The sequence below is a fragment of the Vanellus vanellus genome, assembly GCF_965231255.1.
Source record: "Vanellus vanellus genome assembly, chromosome: 2".
Lineage (NCBI taxonomy): Eukaryota > Metazoa > Chordata > Aves > Charadriiformes > Charadriidae > Vanellus > Vanellus vanellus.
This window is the reverse complement of record NC_138906.1, coordinates 3,258,715-3,281,751: the sequence shown is the minus strand read 5'-3', so window position 1 is coordinate 3,281,751 and position 23,037 is coordinate 3,258,715. Positions and strand designations below refer to the sequence as shown.

At 54.3% G+C, this 23,037-nt stretch overlaps 1 protein-coding gene across 1 annotated transcript in view; it reads left to right on the top strand.

Annotated features, from left to right (window-relative positions):
- Nucleotides 1-5,854: 5,854 nt before the first annotated feature.
- The window catches only part of WNT9A (Wnt family member 9A), a gene marked incomplete at both ends in the record, with an annotated part of 57,027 nt that continues 39,844 nt past the window's right edge, over nucleotides 5,855-23,037 (top strand). Inside the window, one exon of the mRNA XM_082499616.1 lies at nucleotides 5,855-5,949. Within this exon, the coding sequence (XP_082355742.1) occupies nucleotides 5,855-5,949 (95 nt within the window). The remainder of the gene's footprint in view (nucleotides 5,950-23,037) is intronic.

Sequence of the window (23,037 nt, the reverse complement as noted above, 5' to 3'; positions counted from 1 at the left end):
AGGTGGGGAGACACAGGACAGGAGTGGTGAGACGGGTGATCAGGACCATACCGCTCCTTATTTGCGGTGATTTGCACTACCCAGAGCTCTGAGGAAGCAGGGGTGCTCTAAGCTTGGCTCTCAGCAGCCCAGCTGAAAGCAACAGGCATATTTTGACCACATTTCTACCCCCCAAAATCATTGACCCTGGCCAGAGGGATGGGTGCTGGACAGGGTGGAGGGAAGGGATGGAGGTATAACACAACACCACGTCGCCTGAAGCTCAGAGCTGTCCCCGAGGTGTCTCCAACTGCATTCGAGCCTGATGGAAAAGAAGGGAGAATCTGGCTTCCAGCCCGCATGTGATCACTCGAAGGGAGGAAACACCCTGGGAGCCCATGTGACGGTGAAAAAAGAGTAACTGGAAATGAAGGCGGTGGCAGAAGGGGGGACTTGCACGGTGTGATCCCTGAGACAGTGGAATAAACGACAGCCCGTGGACAGGCAGCGTTCCCGGGTCTTGTCTGTTATTGCAGACTGTATCCGGAGGACAGATAAATGCCAGGCCCCCTTCTAATTAAGGAAACTGAGGCAGGGAAATGTGAGTGGCTCATCTCGGAGGCGATTTGTCGGGAGGAAACGCAGCTGAAGGCTTCTCAGCTATCCCGGGCACAGCCTTGGATACCCAGCCCAGACCGAGCCTGGGGAGGTCCGCACCTCTTGCCGCTTTGCTTGAGTTACTCCGATCCGGGAGCGAGTGCCAAGTATCTGGTGGGGAACCCATGCAGGACTGGCAGCGAGGGATGAACAAGATGACCTCACGGGTATTTTCCTTCCCTCTCGCACTCCTATGACTCAACCGCCCCGCTGAGCTGGAGTCGCTGCCATGGAGAGGTTTGGTTCATGCAGTGAGACCTCGGTGAGCCGGTTGAAGTCCTCGCTTCTCTAACAGGAGCTGCTTGGAGGGCAGATGGAGCCTGGGCTCTGTGCTGCAGGGAAGAGCATCTGGAGCAAAGCCATAGGGAGGGGAACGCCAAGCAGAAGAGGTGCCGGATTTTCTGCAAAAACCATAACGAGGATGGTGGTGAGGGCTCCTCTGGGGTGGGAAAGACTCTGGAGCGCTGTAGGCAGGCTGAGTCATGGAGAAGGAAAACTTGAAGTCACCCTCCAGATCCTCCTGTGGTCTAACGTGCCCGGGAAGAGCCTGATGGGACGACCGCAACAGCCTTGTGCTGTCTGAGGATGTCCCATTGACTGTGACCGCTGGCTGTCACGGGTCGGTGTCACCCGTGGGGCTGGGAGACAGGGCTCACCCCGGCAGTGCCCATGAGATGCCAGACCCTTTACTGGGATCCCCACAGGTCATTCCCTCTACTGCCTGGCACACGGGAGCCCATTACAGAAGCACAACGGTGGGGTTGGGGTTAGGAGGAAGATGCAGGTTTTCCATTGATGCCAAAGCAGAAGCAGGTCCGGCAACAACGGCTCTGGGGCTCCTTGCCCAGCCTTAGCGTCTTCTTTTGATCCCAAAGAAGATGGCATGGTGCTGGCAGCGGCACCATTCCCCAGGTGCAGTTGTGGCCCTTTGAAATTGTCTCTTGAAACACCAAACCCCTTACAGAGTCACAAAATGGTCAGGGTTGGAAGGGACCTCTGGAGATCATCCAGTCCGCTTGGCTGCTTCACTCTGGCTACGGTGCGTCCCCTCCATCCTGGACATAAAACACCCTGAAAAAAAATGCCCACTCAAAACGCCGAGCACACGCCAGCGTGCCCACGCTGCCCGTGACAGCGCAGCACTGCGCCTATGTGGCACTGCCCTCTGCTGTCGGTGGCTATGGGGACACTGGCCATGGCCACCGCCGCTGAGCAGAAACACCCGGCTTTTGTGTCACCCTGTGGACTGCTGAAGGACCGGGAAAGACACAAAGCTGCCCCGGGGAGGATGCTGTGCCCAGGACCGCCGCATGGTCCCCAAGGCGTGACAAGCAGCATCCGTGGGCAACAAAGCCCTGGAGGAGTCAGCGCTCGCTTGGGCTTCCCCTTTCCTCCGGATGAAAGCAGAAGTGGTGACTATTTTCGGTGCTGCCTGACTTCGGAAAGAGTCGCGCATGCCCCAGAGCATCACCCCGGCTACGGCACCTTGCTCTGGGCAGAGGAAATGAGTAATGGCGAGGGTCACGCTGCCTTTCCATGACCCTGCTCCGGCTGCGTGTCCCTGGAGCTCTGCCTTGGGGCTGCCTGGAGTAGCCGGAGTTTCCTTCCACGTGCTAGGCACACCGGCTTCTAAGAGACACACATGAAGAATGACTCTTAAACTGTCTTTTCCAGCGGAGAAACACTCGGGCAAAGCCTCACAATGATATATATATATATATATATACACACACACATAACCTTGCTTGTCCTCGCCTCCATCCGCGGTCCTTTACTGCCTCTTCTCAAGCTGGGATTGCTCGGGTGGGAAGATGAGGACGCCCAACGTGATGCCAGAATTGGTCCTCATCTCCCAAACTCTCCTAATGAAAGGCCTCTAGATGGGGCTTTAATGCAATATTGCCGCTGGCCTCTGCCCGGCTGCCATCGCCCGCAGAGCCCGGGGGGGGGCTGCTCACCTTCCAGCTCCCGCGGGAGCATACGGAGGGGGGGTGCGGTGGCACCGTGCCGCTTCGCCCCAACCATGGGGATAAGGGAATGGAGATATTCCCAAACCATGGTGAATCATGCGGATTTGAGGAAGCCATTTGCTGGGTTGGATTTGACACCCCCTCCACACAAACATCTACCTCCCCGGCATGTTTCAGCCCCCCCGCCCCAAGGGATGCTGAGGTTTGGTGATGCGGAGCCGCAGCCCCCGAACCCCATACGCGCGTGTGGATGTGCCGAGCTTTGTGCGGGGTTTTTCCACGAGGCTGTTCGGCAGAAGTTCACGCGGGGACTGGGCTGGGATGCTTTATATAGGTTTGAAATTAAAGCATCTTCCCCCCGTTCCTCCCCGCCCCCCCCCGCCATGCTTTTATTCTGAAAATAAGGAAAACCCAAGCGGTTTGCACAGTACCGGGAAGACTGGAAATGCCCAAGTGCACGGTCAGCCGTGAGAATAAATTCACCGTGGGAATTTATCCACGGTGTCGCTCCAGGGGCTATTCCAGGACCCACTCCCTGCACGGTTCCTGAACGGGTTTATCCGCAAACTGTCGGGGTCAGAAACCCAGATGAACCCCCACCGCGGTTACCCGAGGGTCTCACTGTCTCCTCACATGCCCGATTGTCACCCACAGCTCTGCGCAGCTGAACACCTTAAACCCTCCGGGGGATGGTGGCTTTTGAGATGAGAGCCCAGTGCCAAGTACCTGCGTGTCCTCCCGCCTCGGTCCCCAGTGGGGGACACGGGGCGGTTCAGCAGCGGGACACACGGGCGCGCTCAGGAGGGGGAACCTTTTTGTTCTTGGGTGGTAGCGGGGGCAAAAATCGCCTCAAAGGTGACGCCGAGAGTGACGTAGACCGACCTGGAACGACCGAGCACTGACATCGAGGGCATTAACCACTTCGCCGCCGTGGTGCTCATCATCCTGTCCACGCGTTGGGGTCTCTCTGCTCCCCTCCTCTGGGATGCATCACTCTCGCACAGGGATGGGAGTGTGCGCACGGGAGCGTGTGATGCTTGTGCCCTTCCATGTCCCGCCTGAGTACCGCTGATGCGCTCTTCCCTGCCGGATTGGCTCTTGCCCATCTTGCCTCCGCGTGGTTACCTCGTCTTTAAAAGCCTGACCGGCGTGTCTGACTCTCGGACAACCTTCCAGCCCTTGCACAACTAACTAGTTCTTGCACGGTGGATCATCGGTACCCGCAGCCCTCCTGTGCCTACTCGTGGCACGCCTGGTGCATGCATCTCTGCTGCGTGCACGGTGGATCCAATCCTTGAGCTCTGCCACAGCTGCCCAGCCCTTGCTTAGCCATAGCATATCCAGACCTTGCACACCCAGCCCTTGCACACCCAGCCCTTGCACACCACTCTGGCCTTTGCACACTCACCCCTACCCCAGTGGCCCAGCCCTGGTGCATCCAGCCCTTTGCACAACGGTCAGGCTCTTGCCTGCCTGCCCAGTGTTGGCACATCCAGTTCTTGCACACTCAAGCTGCGTGCAACTGTCTGGCCCTAGCACAGCTGTCCAGCCCTTGCACAGCTGGTGCTTGCACATCCAGATCTTGCACAACTGCCCGACTCTTGCACAGATGCCCAGCCCTGGCACATTCAGACCTCGCACACCCAACCCTTGCACGCCCAGGGCTGGCACTGCCACACCTTGCCCACCTGGGCCTTGTACAACTGCCTGATTCTTGCACAGTCACCCATCCCTGGCACGTCCAACCATTGCACACCCCATCCTTGCATGACTGCCCAGCTCTTGCACAGCTGTCCTGATGTGGCACATCCACCCCTTGCACCATCCCTTGCATAGATGTCCATCCCTGGCACACTCAGCTCTTACACGACTGTCCTGCCCTGGCACACACCCAGCACTGTCACAGCCACCCCTTGCACATCTGGCCCTTGCACATCTGCCCATCCCTGGCATGGCCAGTCCTTGCACTCCCAGTCCTTGCACACCCAACCCTTGTGTAACTGCGTGACCCTTGCACAGCAACCCATCCCTGGCACACCCACCCAGCCATTGCACAACTGCCCTGCCCTGGCATGTCCAGCCCTTGTGTGACTGCCCAGCCCTTGCACAGCTGCCCAGATGTGGCACACCCACTCCTTGCACACCTGGCCCTTTTACAAACTGCACGTCCCTGGCACATCCAGCCAATCCCTGGCACATCCAGCTTTTGCACAACCAGCCCTTGCCTGCCTGGCCATGTCACACCCATCCCTGGGACACCCAGGCCAGGGACACCCATACCCAGGACACCCACCCCCAGGACACCCAGGCTGGGGACATCCAGGCTGGGGACACCCATTCTCTGCTCAGCCAGCCCTGGGACACCCAGGCTGGGGACACCCACCCTCTCATCACCCACCCCTGGATCACCGAGGCTGGGGACACTCAGTCTGGGGACACCCATCCCCAGATCACCCACCCCGGGTCACCTAGTCCGGGGTCATCCAGTCCGGGGTCATCCACCCTCGGGTCACCCAGGCTGGGGACACTCATCCCTGGGTCACCCAGCCCTAGAACACCCATGCTGAGGACCCCCAGTCCGGGGACACCCAGGCTGGGGGCACCCACCCTCGGGTCACCGAGGCTGGGGACACCCAGTCTGGGGACACCCATACTGGGGACATCCCAGCTGGGGACACCCATCCCCGGGTAACCCACCCCTGGGACACCCAGTCCGGGGACACCCATCCCCAGGTCACCCACCCCCGGGTCACTCAGTCTGGGGTCATCCACCCCCGTGTCACCCAGGCTGGGGACACCCATCCGCAGGTCACCCACCCCCGGATCACCCAGTCTGGTGACACCCACCCCTGGGACATCGAGGCTGGGGACACCCATCCCTGGGTCACCCACCCCTGGGACACCCATGCTGGGGACATCCCGGCTGGGGACACCCATCCCCGGGTCACCCAGCCCTGGGACACCCAGTCCGAGGACACCTCCCCTCCGCGCCGCTCTCCCCCCGCCCCCCCCACCCGTACCCGTCCCTCCCCAGCGCCCGCCTCCCCGTGGGCGTGTCCCCTCCGCCTCCCGCCCCGCCCCTCCTCCGAGGCCACGCCCCTCCTCCGCCCTGGCCCCGCCCCGGCCCCGCCCCTCCGCCGGCCGGGCTCTCGCCGCCGGCCGCGCTATAAGAGGCGGCGGCGGGCGGCGGGGCGGCAGCGGGCGCGGCGGGGGAACGAGATGAGCAGCGCCGGCGCCGCCGCTGCAAGATGCTGGATGGACACGTCCTGCTGGGATGGCTCTCCTCCTGCGCGCTCCTAGGGCTGCTCGCCTGCGCCCCGCGGCCCTCCGCCGCCTACTTCGGGTAGGTGCCCAGCGCCCGCACTCCACCCCCCTCCGCCCCTTCTAACTTTTCAAATTTATATTATTTTTATTTTTCCTCCCTCCCGAGGTGGGGATGCTGCCGGTGCTTTCTTTCCCTCGGCGGATGCGGGCATCCCATCCTACCGGTGTTGACGAGCCGCTCCGGGAGAGGGGACAGCCCGGTCCCCGTGTCTCTCCCCCCCTTATCCCCGTCCCGCCGCTCGCTACACTAATCCCCTCGGCGTGCTGCCCGCCACCCCCGGGGACCTGCCCCGCTTTTTCCCTGGGCAAAAACTCCGCGGGCGAGGAAGCGCCTCCTTTTTATTTTGTTTTTCCCCCCTCTCCTTTTTCCCTAACGGGGGGGGGGAGGACACACTGCAGGGAGGCGACCCGTAGCGGGGTGGCCGGGCGCTTCCCTGCTGCATCCTCCAGCAGCAAGGGACAGCCCCCAAATCCCTCTTTTTCGACCCCCAATTTGAGTGCATGCTTTGGCACCAGGTGCGTGGTCGGGCATCACCCCGGCGGCGTTGGTTACGTTTTATTTATTTGGGAGGGGGGTCGTACACGCTGCTGTCCCCAACCTGGGGCGGTGCAAAGAGGTGTGTGTGTGGGGGGAGTCCCCTTTGGGCTGAGCGCGGAGAGAGGCGCGGAGTCGCCGCCGCATCCCGCGGAACTCACCTGTGCGCGGTGCGGGGGCGCAGCCGGCAGGGGGCGCTCCCGGCCCGGTCCGCACCCGCGCAGGTGGATCCCGCTCCTTCCCATCGCCCCCCGGAGGACCCCCCTTATCAGCGAGGGGGGGGGAGGGGGGCTGAGCTGGAGGAGCCAAATTATCTGCTCACCCCCTCTCTTTAAAGCCCCCTCCTCCCGCAACCGCCGCCCCCTCGCAAGGCTTCAGCCCGCCGCGGAGGGTCCGCCGGTGTCCCATCTGCACACCCCCACCCGCCCCCCCAGCTTTGCTTTTTGGGGTGTCAATGGAGCTGTTTCTTTTTATTTTAGAGATTCGCCCCCAAACCGGGGTTTTGTTTGCGAAGGGAGTGGGATGCGGGCACCTGCGTAGGAGGTTTTGCCACCAGTTTACCCAAAAAGGGATGGTTCTTGGTGCTTTTTGGGATGTTGTGTTGTGACCGCTGGTAGGAGCCACTGGACCGGCCCTGGAGAATGTTTTAGCAGACTTGAGGTTCCCCCCCCTCCATCCCTCCCCTCTTTCCAGTAAAACAAATCCTGGTGTTGAGGCTTGTCCATTGCCTGTGGTCTGGCAAAGTTTTCCAAACAGTGCTACTTACATCTTCTGTTTCCAACTCCAGAACCATTTAACTTCCTGCTGCTGGGGCTGGTTTGGGGAGGAAATAGCCTGTCCTGTGCCCCGTAGGGTTTTAGGAAAAGCCCTTTTTCTCCCCCAGCAGCGCACCGAGGGCTGCGCCGAGCCCGTTAGCTCGTGCGGCTGCTGAAGACCACCGGCGCTGTGCAGTTGTACTGCGCCTCGGGGACCGACGGGGCTCGTAAGGAGTTTGGCTGTAACTCTCCTATTAATCCAGGCGGTGCTGGGATCTGCTGTAGTGCAGCAGGTAACTCATTCCAGTCACCCGCTTCTGGGATTTCTCTCCCGGCCTCGCGTGGTGTAGATTTTTCTTTTTAACTCCAGAGCGAACGCATTGAGCTGAGGGAAGCATGCCGCTACGTCTGTCCTGAGCGCTTTGGGTTATTCCCTCTGTCTCTGTGCAGCTGCTGGTTCTGATTTGAGGCTTCCCTCTCTGGCAATAAGGAGGGGAGAGGAGATGCTGCCAGATGTGCACCCAGCCAGATGTGCGTTCCAAGCACTCTGCGGCTGCCGCGGTGTGCAGTGGAGCTTTGCTTATGCAAAGCATCCCGCTCTCTCCGCTTAGAGCCGCAGCGAAGGAGCAGCATCTGCTGCTAATCTCCTCTTTGTTCTTCCGAGAGGCCTAAAGCAGAGATTGCACTTGCTGAGCTGCTGGGGGGACGCGCGAGAATAGTCTGTGCTGAGGTCTGGGGTCCCCGCTAATCCCTGGTGATACGGGATCGAATAAGTGGGAGTGGAAAAGCTGAGCCCTCCTTGCCACCGGCTTCTTGGCTGTTGATGAGGAAATAAATCTTACCTGGTAAAAGCTGTATGTTCCCGCAGAGCTCTTGGTGCCTCTGCAAGTGCCCCGTGAAGGCTGGTGTTAGCCCTTCTGGCTGTGTCTAGGAAGGTTGCCACGTGCACCGAGGAACTACTCCTTGTGGGGAAGCACCTCTGTTTATTCTAATAGAAACCTTTCCGAAAAACTTGGATGCATCACCCTCCGCTCGGGCGCTGAGCTCAGTTAATGCAACGCCCGTTCCAGGCAGGGGAAGGGGTGCTCCTTCCAGGTCCAAGGCATCATCAAAGCTGTCGTGATGCTTTTTGGTGGTCGGCTAGACCCTCTGCTCCGGATGCTGACATCCCCGGTGGAGAAGGAGGTGGTGGTGGTGGGGAGCAGAGCGCAGCAGGCGGCTGTGTTAAACAGAAGTCACGCTGTAGCTGCAGCTTAGCTGCTCCGTTCCGCAGTCTTGGTGGGGGACGGGGACAGCTGTGGATGATCCCTTCCACCCCGTCCCCCATGTCTTATTTCGGGGAAAGAATTCGGCGTCTCCGAATGCGTGGCCTGGCGGGGAATTAGTGCACGGGGACAGAAATTGGGCACGGTTACACGATAACAAGATTGTGTCAGCATGTAGTTATGTCTGTGCCTGTCCCACAGGGGCAGCCAGCGAGCGGGAGGGGATGCTGGGGTTGGGGGGGGGAGGGAGGGGAGGGGGAGCATGGTCGGAGGCTGCTGTTTCTCTGTATGTCTGGCTCTGGTGTCCTAGAGGGATGCAGAAGTGGCCAAAAATGATAAATGCCCTCTGGAAGCAGAGCTCGGTGTGTGTGGGAAAGTGTCGGTGCAGATGGGACACTTGCTGCTGTCTTACTCCTTCCCCAAGCTGCCTGAAGGTGACACTTCACTGTCCGGGATGAAGGGAGGGACAGGCTTGTCCCTTTCCTAGGGTCACACTGGCAGCCTGGGTGTTGCTGACCTCCTCTCTGGTGCAGGAGAAGAGCAGGTGCCAGCGGGACCCAGAGCTGGTACACGGCGAAGGCAGGACCTGGAGGGATGCTGTTGGGTACCAGTGAGCTGTGTCCCTCTAAGCACTTGCTGGGGGGGAGATCTGTTAGCACCAGTTACTGGGAAGCAGCTGGTAGAGGCTGGTTTCGGATGTGGTGATGCTACAGCTCCTAAACCTTGTCTGACATGAGACTTCTTGATGGGACGAGGGGGAATGGCTTTAAACTGGAAGAAAGTAGGTTTAGATTAAATATTAAGAAGAAAATTTTCACTTTAAGGGTGGTGAGACACTGGAACAGGTCACCCAGAGAAGTTGTTGAGGCCCCATCCCTGGAGGTGGTCAAGGCCAGGTTGGATGGGGCTTGGAGCAACCTGGGCTGGGGGGAGGTGTCCCTGCCCGGGGCAGGGGGTTGGAACTGGATGATCTTCAAGGTCCCTTCCAACCCAAACCATTCTATGATTCTTGGTGCTAGAGAGGAGCAAACATGCCTGTGGAACGGAGCAGGACCTGGTGGCTTGTGGTCAGTAGATTTAGAGTCACCCCTCAGGATGCCTGATGACAATGGTTACGCTTTAGGGTAGGAGCACGTATGGGAGACTGTTCCTGGCTGAGCCTATACCAGAGGGGGAAGCATTGCCTTGAGAGAAATGTCTGCTGAGCCCGGCTGGCTGAGATGCTCTGGCTGTTCTAAAAGCCAGTCTGCTTTTATGTTCGGCCGTCTCCTCTGCAGCTGGGCTGTCTGAAAACTAATTCGCACCGTATTACGATGGGCCGATGGTGGGGGGAGTAGCTTGGAGCAGCCCCAAATTGCCAGGATCCCTGAGGAAAGCATTGCATTTCACTTTCTTCTCGGCTCTTCTTGAGCCTGACCAGCTTTGGGTGTGGGTCCCTCCCCTTCCCCTCTCGAATTGGGGGGGCAGTGCAAATGCTGTAGCGGCGTCTGGGAGTTGCATTGGGTCTCGCACTGCTGGGCTTTGGAAGTGGCAGATGACCAGATTAGCCACGCTGGGGTGACGGGCAGGGTGATTAACTTCGGTCCCGGCGCGAACGGGGCTGCGGGAGTTTGCTGCTTTCCCGAGCTGCTCCGAGGTTTCAACCTGTCCTGGCCGTAAATCAAACCCCTTCTATTTCTTCCTGGGCGTTCTGATTTATAGCCTGACTCGGTTTTGATGCACCCCCTCCTTCTCTTTTTTTTTTTTTTTCTTTTTTTTTCCCTTTTTCTTTTTTCTCTTGCTGGAAGAAGTGTTGGCTTCTGCAGTTCGGAGTTTGCTCCGCTTTCTTCCAGCAGCTCTGCTCCCTCCACAAACGCTTGTCAAGACGGTAGTAATGTTCCAAGCGGCTCGGGCTGACATAGTGTTTATATTGACAGATTGCAATGTTCTTCATAAACGTAACCGATCTGTACACCGCACGCAGGCAACAGGAACCCTCAAATGCTTGTGTGGGGGAGAGGGAGGGGGGGGGAAGCATAGCTTGCCCTAATTTACCAACACATCACTAGCGAGAGCAGGTTCCTCACTGCGCGGTAGGGTTTATTCTGGTGTGGGAAGTGCCATTATATTTTTATTCCCATGGGCCGGTGCGGAATAGGTGCCCTGCGATGCTTTGGGTGCTGCTGGGGTAGAAATACTAGACGCCCTGCGAGTCGGGGTGTGATTCTGCGAATATTACTCGGGGTGGGGGAAAGAATCTCGAAACTGAACTTGAAGGGATATTTGGGGGTTGTGACCGCCCCCGACGGGGTGGGCTCAGAGTTAGCGTGAGTTTCTGAACACTGTCGCTACAAGTGTGTGGCATCAGCTTGGATGTCATCTCCAATAAAAGCCACCCTGTTGGCGCTGGGGTTATTTTTTTGCCAGCCTGTGGGACACGCTAGGTGCTAACGGGGCTGTTGCATCTCAAGAATTTCCGTACCTGTCACTTGATGGTGGTGTGGGGCCGCACGCCGGCCTTTGCCGCCTCGGCTGAAGGCGTGCGAACTTCTCGGGGAAGCTGTTGCGTAGCCGGGCCGTGGCGTGTTGGCTTTCCAGATGCGCCGCTCAGCTCTGGCGTGTGTGAGATGGAGCAGCTGGTTCTCAGCACAACCCCTCCCCTCCCCCCCCCCCCCCCCCCCAAAAAAAAAAACCCAAAACAACCAAAAAAAACCCCAAAACCTGGACTCGGGTGGCGAGGGAGGAATGCAGCAAGCACAGCTGGAGCGTAAGAAGGCGGCTCCTGGAGTTGGGAGGGCGGCTCTGCCATCCCACCCTGCAGAGTGCTGCCTTTTCTACATGGCGATGCTGGTTTCTGCTTTTCCTTGGAATAGGAAGGGTGTGCCTGGCTTCTTTTTTTTTTTTTTTTTTTAACTTCCCCCTATGCTTCTTTTTGAATTGTCACGTCGAGACTGATCTGAGTCCTGACTGGTTTCACTCCCAAAGTTGGCCTCTCTGGGACAATTGACAGCAGCGTTTAACCTCCCTTCGCTTGTGAAGGGGAACCCCACGCCCAGGAGAAGCATTTGCTTTGGAGATGCTTGTAGGTGGTACTGGAAATGAAGTGCCATAAGGGTGGTGAAAAACCTGGGGGGGGGGGGGGGGGGGGAGGGGGGGGAAATAACTGTGCACGCAGTTAAGATCCACCAGAGCTGCATCTTCAGCCCTGGGGACCAGGGTCTGTCCCAAATCAGGCTGGGAAGGACCCAAAAGCTCCTCCCACCTGCAGAGTGCTTGCTGGACGGAGCAAAACTTCATATAGCCAGGGGTTAGTCGGACTTGGACTCATGTACTAGGCTGGCCATGTTGCTTGAGACTTGAGGACCACCACTTTGTGCCTCAGTTTCCCTTACTTGGAAAGACATTGGGGCTGCTTCTCTCTGAACTCAACGGTGAGCACTGTGTGCAGTCCCTGTGTTCAAATATTGCATTTTTTTAATTTTTTTTGCAGGGGTCACCGGTGCTGCAGGTGACTCCCTAGGGGGAGAAGATGCCTCGTTAGGGGGATTAGGTGTAGACTTGGCAAAGCAGGAGGAGGCCAGTGACTTTCTTTAGTGTGAGTGGTGATGCAGAACTAGAGACCAGGAATCTATAGGACTCTGGTCTCCTGGTGAAACGCCTGGTCAATGATTAACTTGCTTTCTGGAAGCTGCTAACAACAATAAAAGGGAGTCCAGCCCCACAACCCCAACACAAAAAGCTCATGAGTGTTTAATAATTAAAGGCCTTGTGCTTTATCGTGGGGTAATGAGAATCGCCTTAAGGCTTATTCAGTGGTAGGTAATTGAATTAGGTTGTGGGATTGGGAAGGGGGAGGGTTAAGTGGAAGGTCTGGGAGACTGCACGGAGAAGCCAATGTGATGCTCCTTAGTGTGAATCTTTTTGACCGGACTGACTTTTGTCAGTCTTCGCTGCTTTCTTCATTTTTCTCTTTGCTTAATCCACCGTGCTTGCAGACTTGGTGTAACTGACTCCTGGAGAAGATGTGCCTGTCGCAAGGATGCTCTGCTCCATTCCTTTTATTCAGGGAGATGCTGACAGTGTGTTTATTCCTGGTGTCTTCCTCAGTGAAATGTTGATGTTTAAGGGCTCATTGATATTTTGGTGAAAAAGCTAAGCTAGAAGACGCTGCTGAACTCTCTCTGTAGTCTTGGAGGAGGCTTCCTAGCCAGAGGAGGTACTGAACCCGTGAGCATCACTAGTGTTTCCACTGCATGAGGCATTCTGGTGCAGAGCTGTGGGGGGATGGTGGGACCTAGAAAGCTTAGCTTGGAATAGCTGAAGGCTGGACTTACCTGCCCTGTCTTCCTCTTATGTCCCTGTACCTAGCTAATTTCTAAGACGGACTTAAGTTTGAAGGGGGTTTTGAAGCTTTTTTTGGAGACTGAGGAGATGCTATGTTGGAATATCCCTGTGGGGGAGACTGTCTTGAACGTGGTCTTGGGCCACCAGAGGTGTAAGGGCTTCTGCTGCGACAAGCCCCATATAGATCCTGTGTTCCAGTTACATGGAGCACTGTGGCACCTTCAGGGCTTGGGTTCTCTGGTGGCTTGAGTTCTTCAGAGTACAAACGGGACAACTCTTATCCTAATATTCGCTGTATGAGGCGTTTGAGAGGAGAGAGCCCAATGCATTAAAACTATCTTGACCTGCTGCTGTGTGTGAAGACTCTTTCTGTGCCCAACCATGCAGCTTATGGCTACCTCCTGGAGAAGGCTCCCTTGGGTGAGATGGAACTTCTTTAGTTCATACTAAAGACACAAACTTCTTTACCCCAAGGTCCCTGACTGTCCAGGTAGCCCCCTGCCAGCTTCCCAGAGCTTCCCTGAGAGCGTGTGTTGAAGCAATCAAAGAAGTCTCATGTACCCGTCTTTCCAGACTGCAAACATGCTGCGCCTCTGGCTTCCCTCCATAATGAAGCGGCTTTTCTGCAGCCAAAAAAAGCTCTCTAGTGGCTTGTAGCACACTAATGCAATTGGTTTCTCAATCTGAGCGGCCCTTAAGTGGAGGGACCGCTTGCACTGGTAAACGCTGATGAGTCACTACTGCTCCTCCTCCTGCAGAATGTGGCTTCAGAGAGATGGGTGCTGCAGGTCCTGGACCGGCATGTGGTCTGGCTGCAGGTTGGATATGGTTTCCTGACTGAGTGGACCCAGAGCTGGGGAACCTGCTCAGTTAAAGTTGAGTAGGAGCTAGAAATCCTCAGGATGCTGGGTGGAAAGGGTTAACCCTTTAGAAGCTGGGGTTTTTTGATGGCTAGTCTCAAATTTTTCCTCTTCCCCTGTTTTTTTTCACTGTGCTTTTTAAAGTTCCCTCAGATCGTGGCTGTAAGTGCTAATGAGTCTTATCTCTTGAGATACTGTCATAAAATGCACTTATGAAGTTTATCAGCTCAGTAAGCTTTGCATTTCATTGTAATGTGTGTTTGCACTGTGCTAAGTGGAACAGCGAGTATTTTGACTACATGGATAAACATAGCAGTTACAGGATTTGCTTTAGCTGATAGAAAAAATGTATTCTGACTTTTTTTTTTTCCCCTCCTTAGCTGTTGCAGAGAGCTCTATTTCAAATGGATCAAGCAGGTCCTGTGTGTGTTATGTGGTCTTGCAGTCTGCTCGTGACCTTAAATCATTCTTCTATAAGGTGTGGGGAGTGTTTTTGTTAATTGGGTTGCTGAAAGATTTCTTTTGGGGGAAGGGGAAACGACAGGTTAAAAAAACTTGAACTCTTCCTTTGGAAGTAACACAGAGCAAAACAGCTCTTCTATAAGTTCACTATAGAACATGCAAACTCAACAGTATCTGACATTAATGCTGAGTCTGTGCTGGCTTGGAAGGCAGCATGGAGCGTGCAGTTCACGTCGATGGGATGTCAGGCTGTATGGGAGTTGGCATGAATTTTATGAGCAGATTCATTTGACCTAGCTCATTAAAATAGCATTAATTGGATAGCCAGCTGCTTTTTCAGTTTTGGGGGGGCAGGGGGGAACATAGCTTGGTCTGACTTCTGCGTTTGCCATGCACTGGATAGACAAGTTTTGCAATTGTAGCAAAAGTTTCCTTTCTTGGAAAAACTGTTCTGAGTCTTCCAGAGGCTGAAGTAGCATAATTGGCCATTTACTGTGCGTAGTAGGAGGTAGCGTCTTGTGCTGTGGAGTGACATGTGGTTTCCCCTAGACGTGAATGAAGTACTGAGATGCCCATAGGAATATCTGAGCTTTGCTCAAAAACCTGTCAAATGGCCCTGCCTGGGTAAGGCAGCACTGGGAGGAATGGGCAGAAGTTAGGCCAAGGCTCTGGCCAACCTTTGGGAAAGAAACCTCTCTGAAACCAAACTGGAGAGCAGCTTCCCAAAGCAAGTAGGGTCAAGCAACTCTTGCTTGCAAGACCAAGTTGTTTTGGAAGAGGTCAGCTGATGAGCAGAACTGCCTTCTATCTGCTCTCAGTCTACCTAATTTTTCCTCCATTGTCAGCATCCAGCGAAATTAAGACTCTTCTTGGAGATACACGAGAGCGTCTAGTCTGACCCCTGGGTGATGCCTTTGTGTGTAACATGCAGGTAGGTGAGACAGGCTGCTGAGATGGATTACTTTGATGCACAGAGCCCATGGCTTGACACTGGGTTTCTTGCTTCTGTATCGTCAGCACCTCTTAACTTCCCAAAAGGAACTGGTCATGACTCCGCTCCAAAATCACCAGCACTGCCAGATGAACATCTGCTGAAGTGGGCTCACCCGTGTCTTCAAGAATACCTGTTCTAACCTCCAGTCGGAGCAAGTTATTACCCTTTAAATTCCACCTCCACAAAGTGTCTTATTTATGGTCCCGGCTGTCATCCATCAGCTGTGTGTGACAGCTTCCCCAGCTCTGCACGTGGGAGTGTGCCGAGTGTTGCTACAGCCTGTGCTGGTGCTAGCTGACCCCTCCCTAGGCTTGGCTACCCTGACTTGCGGTGATCTTTGTAGACTTCCCCACCTGATTGCTGAAAAGGAACTGCACAGGGTCATCGCGATGCTGTAGTCCTTGTGGTTTGCCTACAGCTGACTCGCAGTGTGGCTCTTGCCCTGTGAGCCCCTGCTGAGTTGGGTGCCTTGACTGGGTTTTGCTATTATGGTGAGCTCAGACCTTTAAATATCCTCATTATAAGGTCTTCTCTGTGGGTTGATTATTTTTTTTTTTTTTCTTTGATTGGTGATCTTGTGCTTGGTATGGCAATGAAACAAAGCCGGGCAGCCCTGGGGGGCACAACTGCATGTGTGTTAGAGATCACAATTGAAGATTGTAGGTGAAGTTGGCTCTGCATGCTGCAGAGGACCTCTTGTGGGGCTTTGCAGCTCCATCTTTTAGGATTACTGGTATTAAACACCTTGTTCTCTGAAGCTGCCATGGTGAAGCGTTCAATCTTCTGGGTGTTGAGAGAGTGCTTATTGGCCATGCCTCAAGCTGAGCTTATAGGGGCTTCATTTTACCCTGGTGACCAACACGATGTCTCACTTTGGATCAGTGCGAAGACCTTTTGTAGCTGGTAGGGTGTGTGTTCTTGGTGGGGTTCTTACCCTGCTTGGCCTTAACACCAAAGCTCCTCACTGTGCCTGCAGGAGGGGTGGGGGTCTTTCTGTCAGATCCTTTCTCAGATGGCTGGCTTCTCAAAATGTCTTGCTTAGAGTTCTGTGTCTACTGACTCCCATGGAAAACCAGTCAGTCTCGTCTCCTGTGGGTGCCAAGCCCCTTCCAAGGCAGTGCCTTTCTGTGTAGGGGAGGGTGCACCAGACAAAGCATTGCAAAATACTCAGGCAAGCAAAGCAAGTGTGCTTCCCCTTGAGTTTGGCATAGGAAGGTGACTGTGTGTCTTGGTGTTTCTCAGCTTCTTTACGTCCTGCTGCTCTCTAACCTCCAGCACAAGTATCCCAACCCACCCAGGTCTGAGAAGACATGGATACCTCCCTCTTCCAGTAATCTTAAAGGAGACTTCTGGTGTCCCCTCTTTAGGGATGGGAAGGTGTACTCCACTGACATGGGGCATATCACAGCGCTGCATGCCACTGCCTCTTGCAGAGGCATAACTTGTAGACCTGAGCTTCTCCATTGTCTAGAACCAGCTCTGGTCTTGCTCAGGTGTGTGAGTTATGATGTGAATGAGTGAGCTGTGACATGTGTTATGGCATGGGAGTGTTTGGGAGCCAAGTTCAGCGCAGGGTGGGATATCCACCTGGGAACGAGGGCAGCTGGTGGGACTGGGCACAGGAGACCTATCAGTGTAATTGCACTTCTACACCTCTACTCTGTTTTTGTGAGACTCCCAACTGGAGTTCTGGAGCCCTCAGCACAAGAAGGACATGGACCTGTTGGAGTGCGTCTAGAGGAGGCCATGAAGATGCTGCAAGGGCTGGAGCCCCTCTGCTGTGAGGACAGGCTGAGAGAGTTGGGGTAGTTCAGCCTGGAGAAGAGAAGGCTCCGGGGACACCTTATAGCAGCCTCCCGGTATCTGAAGGGCACCTACAAGAAAGCTGGAGAGGGGCCTTTTTGCAAGGGCATGCAGTGATAGGATGAGGGGTAATGGCTTCGAACTGGAAGAGGGGGGATTTAGATGAGATATTAGGAAGAAATTCTTAACTGTGAGGGTGGTAAGCCCCTGGTGCAGGTTGCCCAGAGAAGCTGTGGCTGCCCCATCCCTGGAGGTGTTCAAGGCCAGGTTGGATGGGGCTTGGAGCAACCTGGGCTGGTGGGAAGTGTCCCTGCCTCTGCCAGGGGGGTTGGAACTGGATGATCATCAAGGTCCCTTCCAATCCAAACCATTCAATGATTCTATAAATCTTTTTGGGCTGGCTCTATTGGTGTTGGCTACAAGGACCTCTCCCAGGACAATCAGTGACTCCAGTGGCGCTTGCCCAGCTCGGTGACACGGAGTTCAACGTACTGCTCTGCTGTGAGCCTTGCTCTGCTGCAGCTCTCCAGGGCTGCCCATCTCCTTTGACAAGAAACCCTATCCCGGACCCCAAACCTCTCTGGGGACAGTTCACCAGAACGGATACTTTATGTAAAAGAACTGGCTTGTTTTGCTTAATCTTGACAAAATTCTTTTCTAGCCCTAATCCTTCTCTAGTGTAAGGCGAGATCTTGAAATACCTGGCAAAATTAGAGTGTAGCTCCCTCTCTCTGCATCCCTGGGCCTCCCTGTAATCAAAGGGGGGTGGGGGTGCAGGGATGTTTTCAGCCCTTGCCAAAGATAAATCTCCTGCTGGGAGCTAGCAGGGAGCTATTTCCCAGTCTGTGGTTAGCAAGTTGATCTGACGGGCCAGAGGTGAAACAGCCACTTGAGCTGAATTACAGGATCTAACCAAAGATCCAACGCTTCCTTTGGCTCATTAGCACGGCTGGGTTGCATCCCTGGTGACTATTTCTATCTTCTGGCCGGTCCCATGTTGACTCTGGAAATCCAGAGGCTTAGCTTGAGTTTGAAGAGAGGACTGAAGCTGAAGAGCTGCTCTTGGGGAGAGCTCCAGTGTGAACTGGACTAAAGAAGGCTTTGAGCAGTCCCTGCGGTCGGTGTTGTGTGGCTATTCTTTGTTACAATACCTCCCTGGAGGTATTTAAGGGTGGTGTAGATACAGTGCTCCGGGACATGGTTTAATGGTGGGCTTGTCAGTGTTAGGTTAATGATTGGACTAGATGATCTTACAGCTCTCTTCCAATCTAGGAAATTCTGTGATTTTTGCCTGATTGAAGCCATAATCTCCATGCTGGTTCTTGGAGCTGATGAAAAATGTGTTTATAGGCAGAGATTTGTCTCTGCAAGGTGCAGGACAGATGCTGGGCCAAAGAGACATCATTTGGAGGAGTGTGGGACCAGGCATATTCCTGCATTGGCCTCCAGAGCTTGCAGAGGGATCGACAGCCATACGGAAACAAGTCTCACTTGATGTAGTGGAGATGCCTTAAAGCTAAAGGCAGTTTTTCTCTGGGGAGCTTGTGGTCCCAGTCTACCCCAGCACGTGGACTGGGTTCCCTGTGGGCTGTCCCAGACACTGCCTTGTGGGAGGAGGTACCAGGGTGAGAGAAGGGCATCCTCCCTCAGCACTGCATCCCTTGAGGCACTCGCTTGGGCTGCTGTGAGGCTCATGGAAAATGTGAGAGCTGGAACTGGCGCTGGGAGGGGGGAGGTGAGCCTGAAGGCTTGGACTTTTCTGACTCATCAGAGTTTGGGACTGCACCAGGCTCCATGACCCTGCTACGTGGTGATGCTGGCCGTATTTTCACTGTGTCCCCTAGCAGCTGGCTAGGAGCAGTTGGATGCTCTCTCCCTTACAGACCATCCTGTAGGAAGGAGGGGGGGAAACCTCGTGGCAGGGAGCTGGATGGTGACCCCATCTGCTCCCAGATGCTGACTGTTGAGCGTGGTGTGAGGTTGGCGAGCTGCTCTCGGGGATGCTGTCCTTCTCTTGCTGTGGGATAGATCGGCAGTGCGGGGGCGGTTGGGTGGCCTTCTTCAAACAGATGTTCTGCTGGCTGGTGGGGGGCTGTTTACTGTGCTACCGGAGCTCTTTGGAGCTCTCCTTTCAAGTGCTTTCAATTGAAGTGGCTCTAGAGCTGGTGTCGGCTTTGTCTGGATGTGTTCAGAGCCCAGGGGTAAGTTTGGTGGTTTGTTTTTTTTTTTTTTTTGGTGGTGGTGTGTTTTACCTTGTTCTTTGGGGTTGAAGGGAGCAGAGAGATTGCCAGGCGACTACATGGCTTTGGGCACATCCATTAACCTCTGGGTGCTTCACCTTGTGAAACAGGGCTGTTCTCAGGGGCCAGCAGGCTGTGAGCTGAGCTGGGGACTTGGTGCACATCCTTTGGCTCTTCCCAGGACCCCAAGGGTGTGTTGTACTCTGTACCATACCTGAAAGTGTCTTCTATAGGTGTCTGATGAAGCGGAGCCCTCTGGGTTGGAATTGCTGTTCCTGTTGCGGCAAAGAAGGGGGGAGTGCAACAAAGACAAACGTATGGGTGATCTACTGATGGTTTGGTGATCTCAGAAATGCTAAGAAGCAGGAAACCCTTAGCTTCAGCCTGCAAGATCTGACTGCAGAACGAGCCTGGGAGCTGAGGCTTCGTGTTAGGGGTGCGGGGTTGCACCCGCTATCCTCTGCCAGAGCTTTGCTGGGAGATGCACGGCTGGATTTCCAGTGCAGCTGCTGCCCTCGCGTAAAGCACCGGCCACGCATTGCTCTGGCTACTGTCAGCTGCCTGAGCGCCTCTGTTTATGTATCTAAAACTTGAAGGGAGAAATCTGACCAGTGCAATGGAAACCTTCAATTCCCTGCGGTCCCAGGAGAAGAAGAGTAGCTTCGGGCTGGAGCCTAGGAATGAACTTCGCTTGTACGCCGCCTCGCCTCTCCAGGAGGATCGGCCAGGAAAAATATCAACAGTTCCATTAAAAAGTCTGCTGCTTTGCTAAAGTAGTGGAATAAACATACCTGTAGGCATAACGGCCCGAACCGCACAGGAAACATTAACTAGAATGAACACACGCAGACTTGCTCCCTCTCTCTCCCCCCCCCCCCCCCCAATATATCTCCCGGATGAAAAACACAGCGCATCCATGGTAATGTGTAAATCAAACAGCAGCTGGGGGGATTATTCTTAGCTGGGGCAGAACTGGCCGGGATTGAACAGAGGGGCTCGGTGCTTTCCTAGAAAGGCAAAACCTGCGCTGCTGCCCACTCGGGGGGGGGGGGGGGGGAGGAGCACCTGCGGCAGAAGCCAGGGCAGGATGGGGTTTGGAGTGGTTGATAGCCCTCTTTGATGTCTCTTGGCTCTTTGTACCTTTCTTTTTCCTATTTCTGTGGGAACTGCGTGGGGCTGAACTGGTTTTGCTCTAACCAGTTGAAAAGCTGGGGTGGAAACCAGTGGGGAGTGGGTAACACCCTGGGGGCTTGTAGAAGAGTGGGGTGGGTGTGATGGTGCTAAATGGGGAAGCCAACCACCCTCAGCTATCGGTGTATGGTGGAGGTGGTCCCTTCAGTCCTCCACTGAGCCCACAATACATCTGACATCTCTGGGATGGGGCAGGGGGAGAAGAGACCTGCGAGCTCCTGTTCCATATTTCAGCTGAGGGTTTGTGAGCTTCAAGTGTGGCTTGAATGAGAGATGCTGCCAGCGCTTTTGGGACTGGCAAACCTGGTCCCCGAGCTGCCCATTAAAAAAAAAAAAAAAAAAAAAAAAAAAAAAAAAACAAAAAAAAAAAACCAAAAAACAAAAAAAAACCAAACCAACCCAGCTTCCCCCTTGGCCATTCCCAGCATATACGGTATGCACAGAAAATACATGTGGAAAATGCCTTTGGTTGCAACCAGATGGCACCTGTCAAGCACAAGTAGACATTTCTATTAGTGTTCTTATTTGAGTGTCTTGGACCACTCCCAGCCTCTGCAGAGCAAAATAGCCCTGCTGTAGCTGTCCTCCCAGAGCAGCCCCACAGGCAGATTGATGTGATTATTGCATGCTAGAGACAGTCCCTGTTGCTCCCCGGCCTCATCTGCGCAGCCACTCAGCACAACTAATCTGAACTGACTTTTAAAGTGGATTAGTTCAATTACTCTTAACTAGCCTCGGTGGAAACGCTCTCCTTGGGGGATTAAAGAGCCTTAATTCACTTTAACATACTTGATTTCAATGCAAATCGGGCTAAACTGAATTAAGGGCACTTTAGAGCCTTGTGCAGAGGCGCTCCTTCAAAACTGATGCGGTTCAACCACCCCGCTCTGCATTCCTGGGATCAGTTCATTCCAGTTAGCGCTGCTGGAGTGTCCCCTTACCGATGACTAATATAGGCAGCCTCTCAGATAGAAAGCTGCGAACCCATTACCTAGGCTAATGTGTGAAGAGCTCACGCATGTGTTGATTCAGTGCTTAAAATTGCCCAGTTGGAGTGTTTTAGAGATGTTTGCTCTGTTTTGTTTTTTCACCTTTTTTTTTTCCCCTTCTTTTCCACATCTTGCTGCTTTTTTTTAATTCTTCAACCCAAGCTCTTTGCTTTTTCACTTAAAAATGCAGGGCAGTGAGTCACACACCGCTGCTTCTCTGCTGTCCTTAACTCGCTGGATAAAATGGGAGTGCTTCACCAACAGTGCCCTCATCCTCTTAGCTCAGTAATTTAACTCTCCAGTTGAAGATGAGCTGTGGTTGTGAAAGAGATTGGCCTCAGCTTCCCTGAAGCTTGAGTGAAAAACAGTCATTACGTGCGATGCTCTGGGCAACCGGGAAAGATAATTCTTGCTTTGGAGAAGGCTGGGTGGGACAGAGGTTTTCTTCTGTGTTTTAAGCATCAGATGGTGCGTGTTTTGGGGAGGAGAGGGGAATCCTGCCAGCAACGAGTGAGGGGAAGATCCCTGAGCAGCGGGGGAAAATTATCGCAACGTTTTTTTTTTTTTTCCTTCATATTGACCCTAAATGTTTTGGCTCCCCTTTCTGAAGGGGAGAGGAGGTAGCACTGACCCTTCTGTAGATGAGGCTCTCCATCCCCTTGCCTATATCCCTGCAGTCTGTTAACTGATTTAATACCTTCCTGACCCTTTGGGCTTCACCTGAAACCACTGTTTTGCCGCTGTGGGCTTAAATTTAATCCCTGCTGAGTGGCTGCCAGCGGGCTGGGGAGGGGACGGCCGTGGGCACAGCTTTGCCATCTTTCACAGGGATGGTGGCCAAGGAAATGAAGGGTTAAACCCCACGACTGAACTGAGTGCCAGCATCACTCTTGGTACTGCTTCTTCAGCCTGCCAGAGCAAAGGTTTATTTTGCTAATAGCCCTGTGTAACTTCCCTCTCCCTGCCGTGCATCTCCCCCTGCTTAGGGTAGTTCAGCATCTCTTCGTTTAGCATCATTTAAGAAATAGGTGAGCAGTTTGGGTGGTCACAGGAGCAGTTGGCAGCTATATAAGCTTTTTTGGGGAACACGCACACACACACACAAACTTTCAGTTTCTTTAGCTCAGTTTTTTTCATGGCTTTTCATGAAAAGTCCCCTTGTGCCCCCGCAGGCTGTGGAGAAGGGAACAGGCACTGAACGCAAGTGGGATGCAGATGCTGCTGCCCTGCTGTGCCGGGGCTGCGAGACTGCTCTGTGCTGTGATGCTGCAGCTCTGAAATCTTTCAAGGGACCCACTGTGCAAAGTCTGTGTCTCACTTATGGCCACGGGGATGATGGAGGAGAGGCATGCCCAAAGCTGCCAGCTGTCCTTTCCTAACCAGGCGTTTGGAGATGTTCTGCATCTGTTGGGTTCTGTTCGAGGGAGTAGAGGTGGAAGGACACAGCAGTCTGCTGTGGCTGGATTATAAATTGGGTCTGGAAAGGCCTCTATTTGCAAGTGCTTGAACAATTGCTGGCAGATGCTTTCCCACACCAACCTTTCAAATCCTCAATGAAAGATGCTCTCCTGGCTGCTTTCATCAGTGCTTTGCATCCTAGGAATGAAGGTTTTCCTCTAACAGGTGATGGAAAATTCTCTGACTGAACCATAAGATGATTTCATAATTTTTTCTTACCACCAAGGAGCTT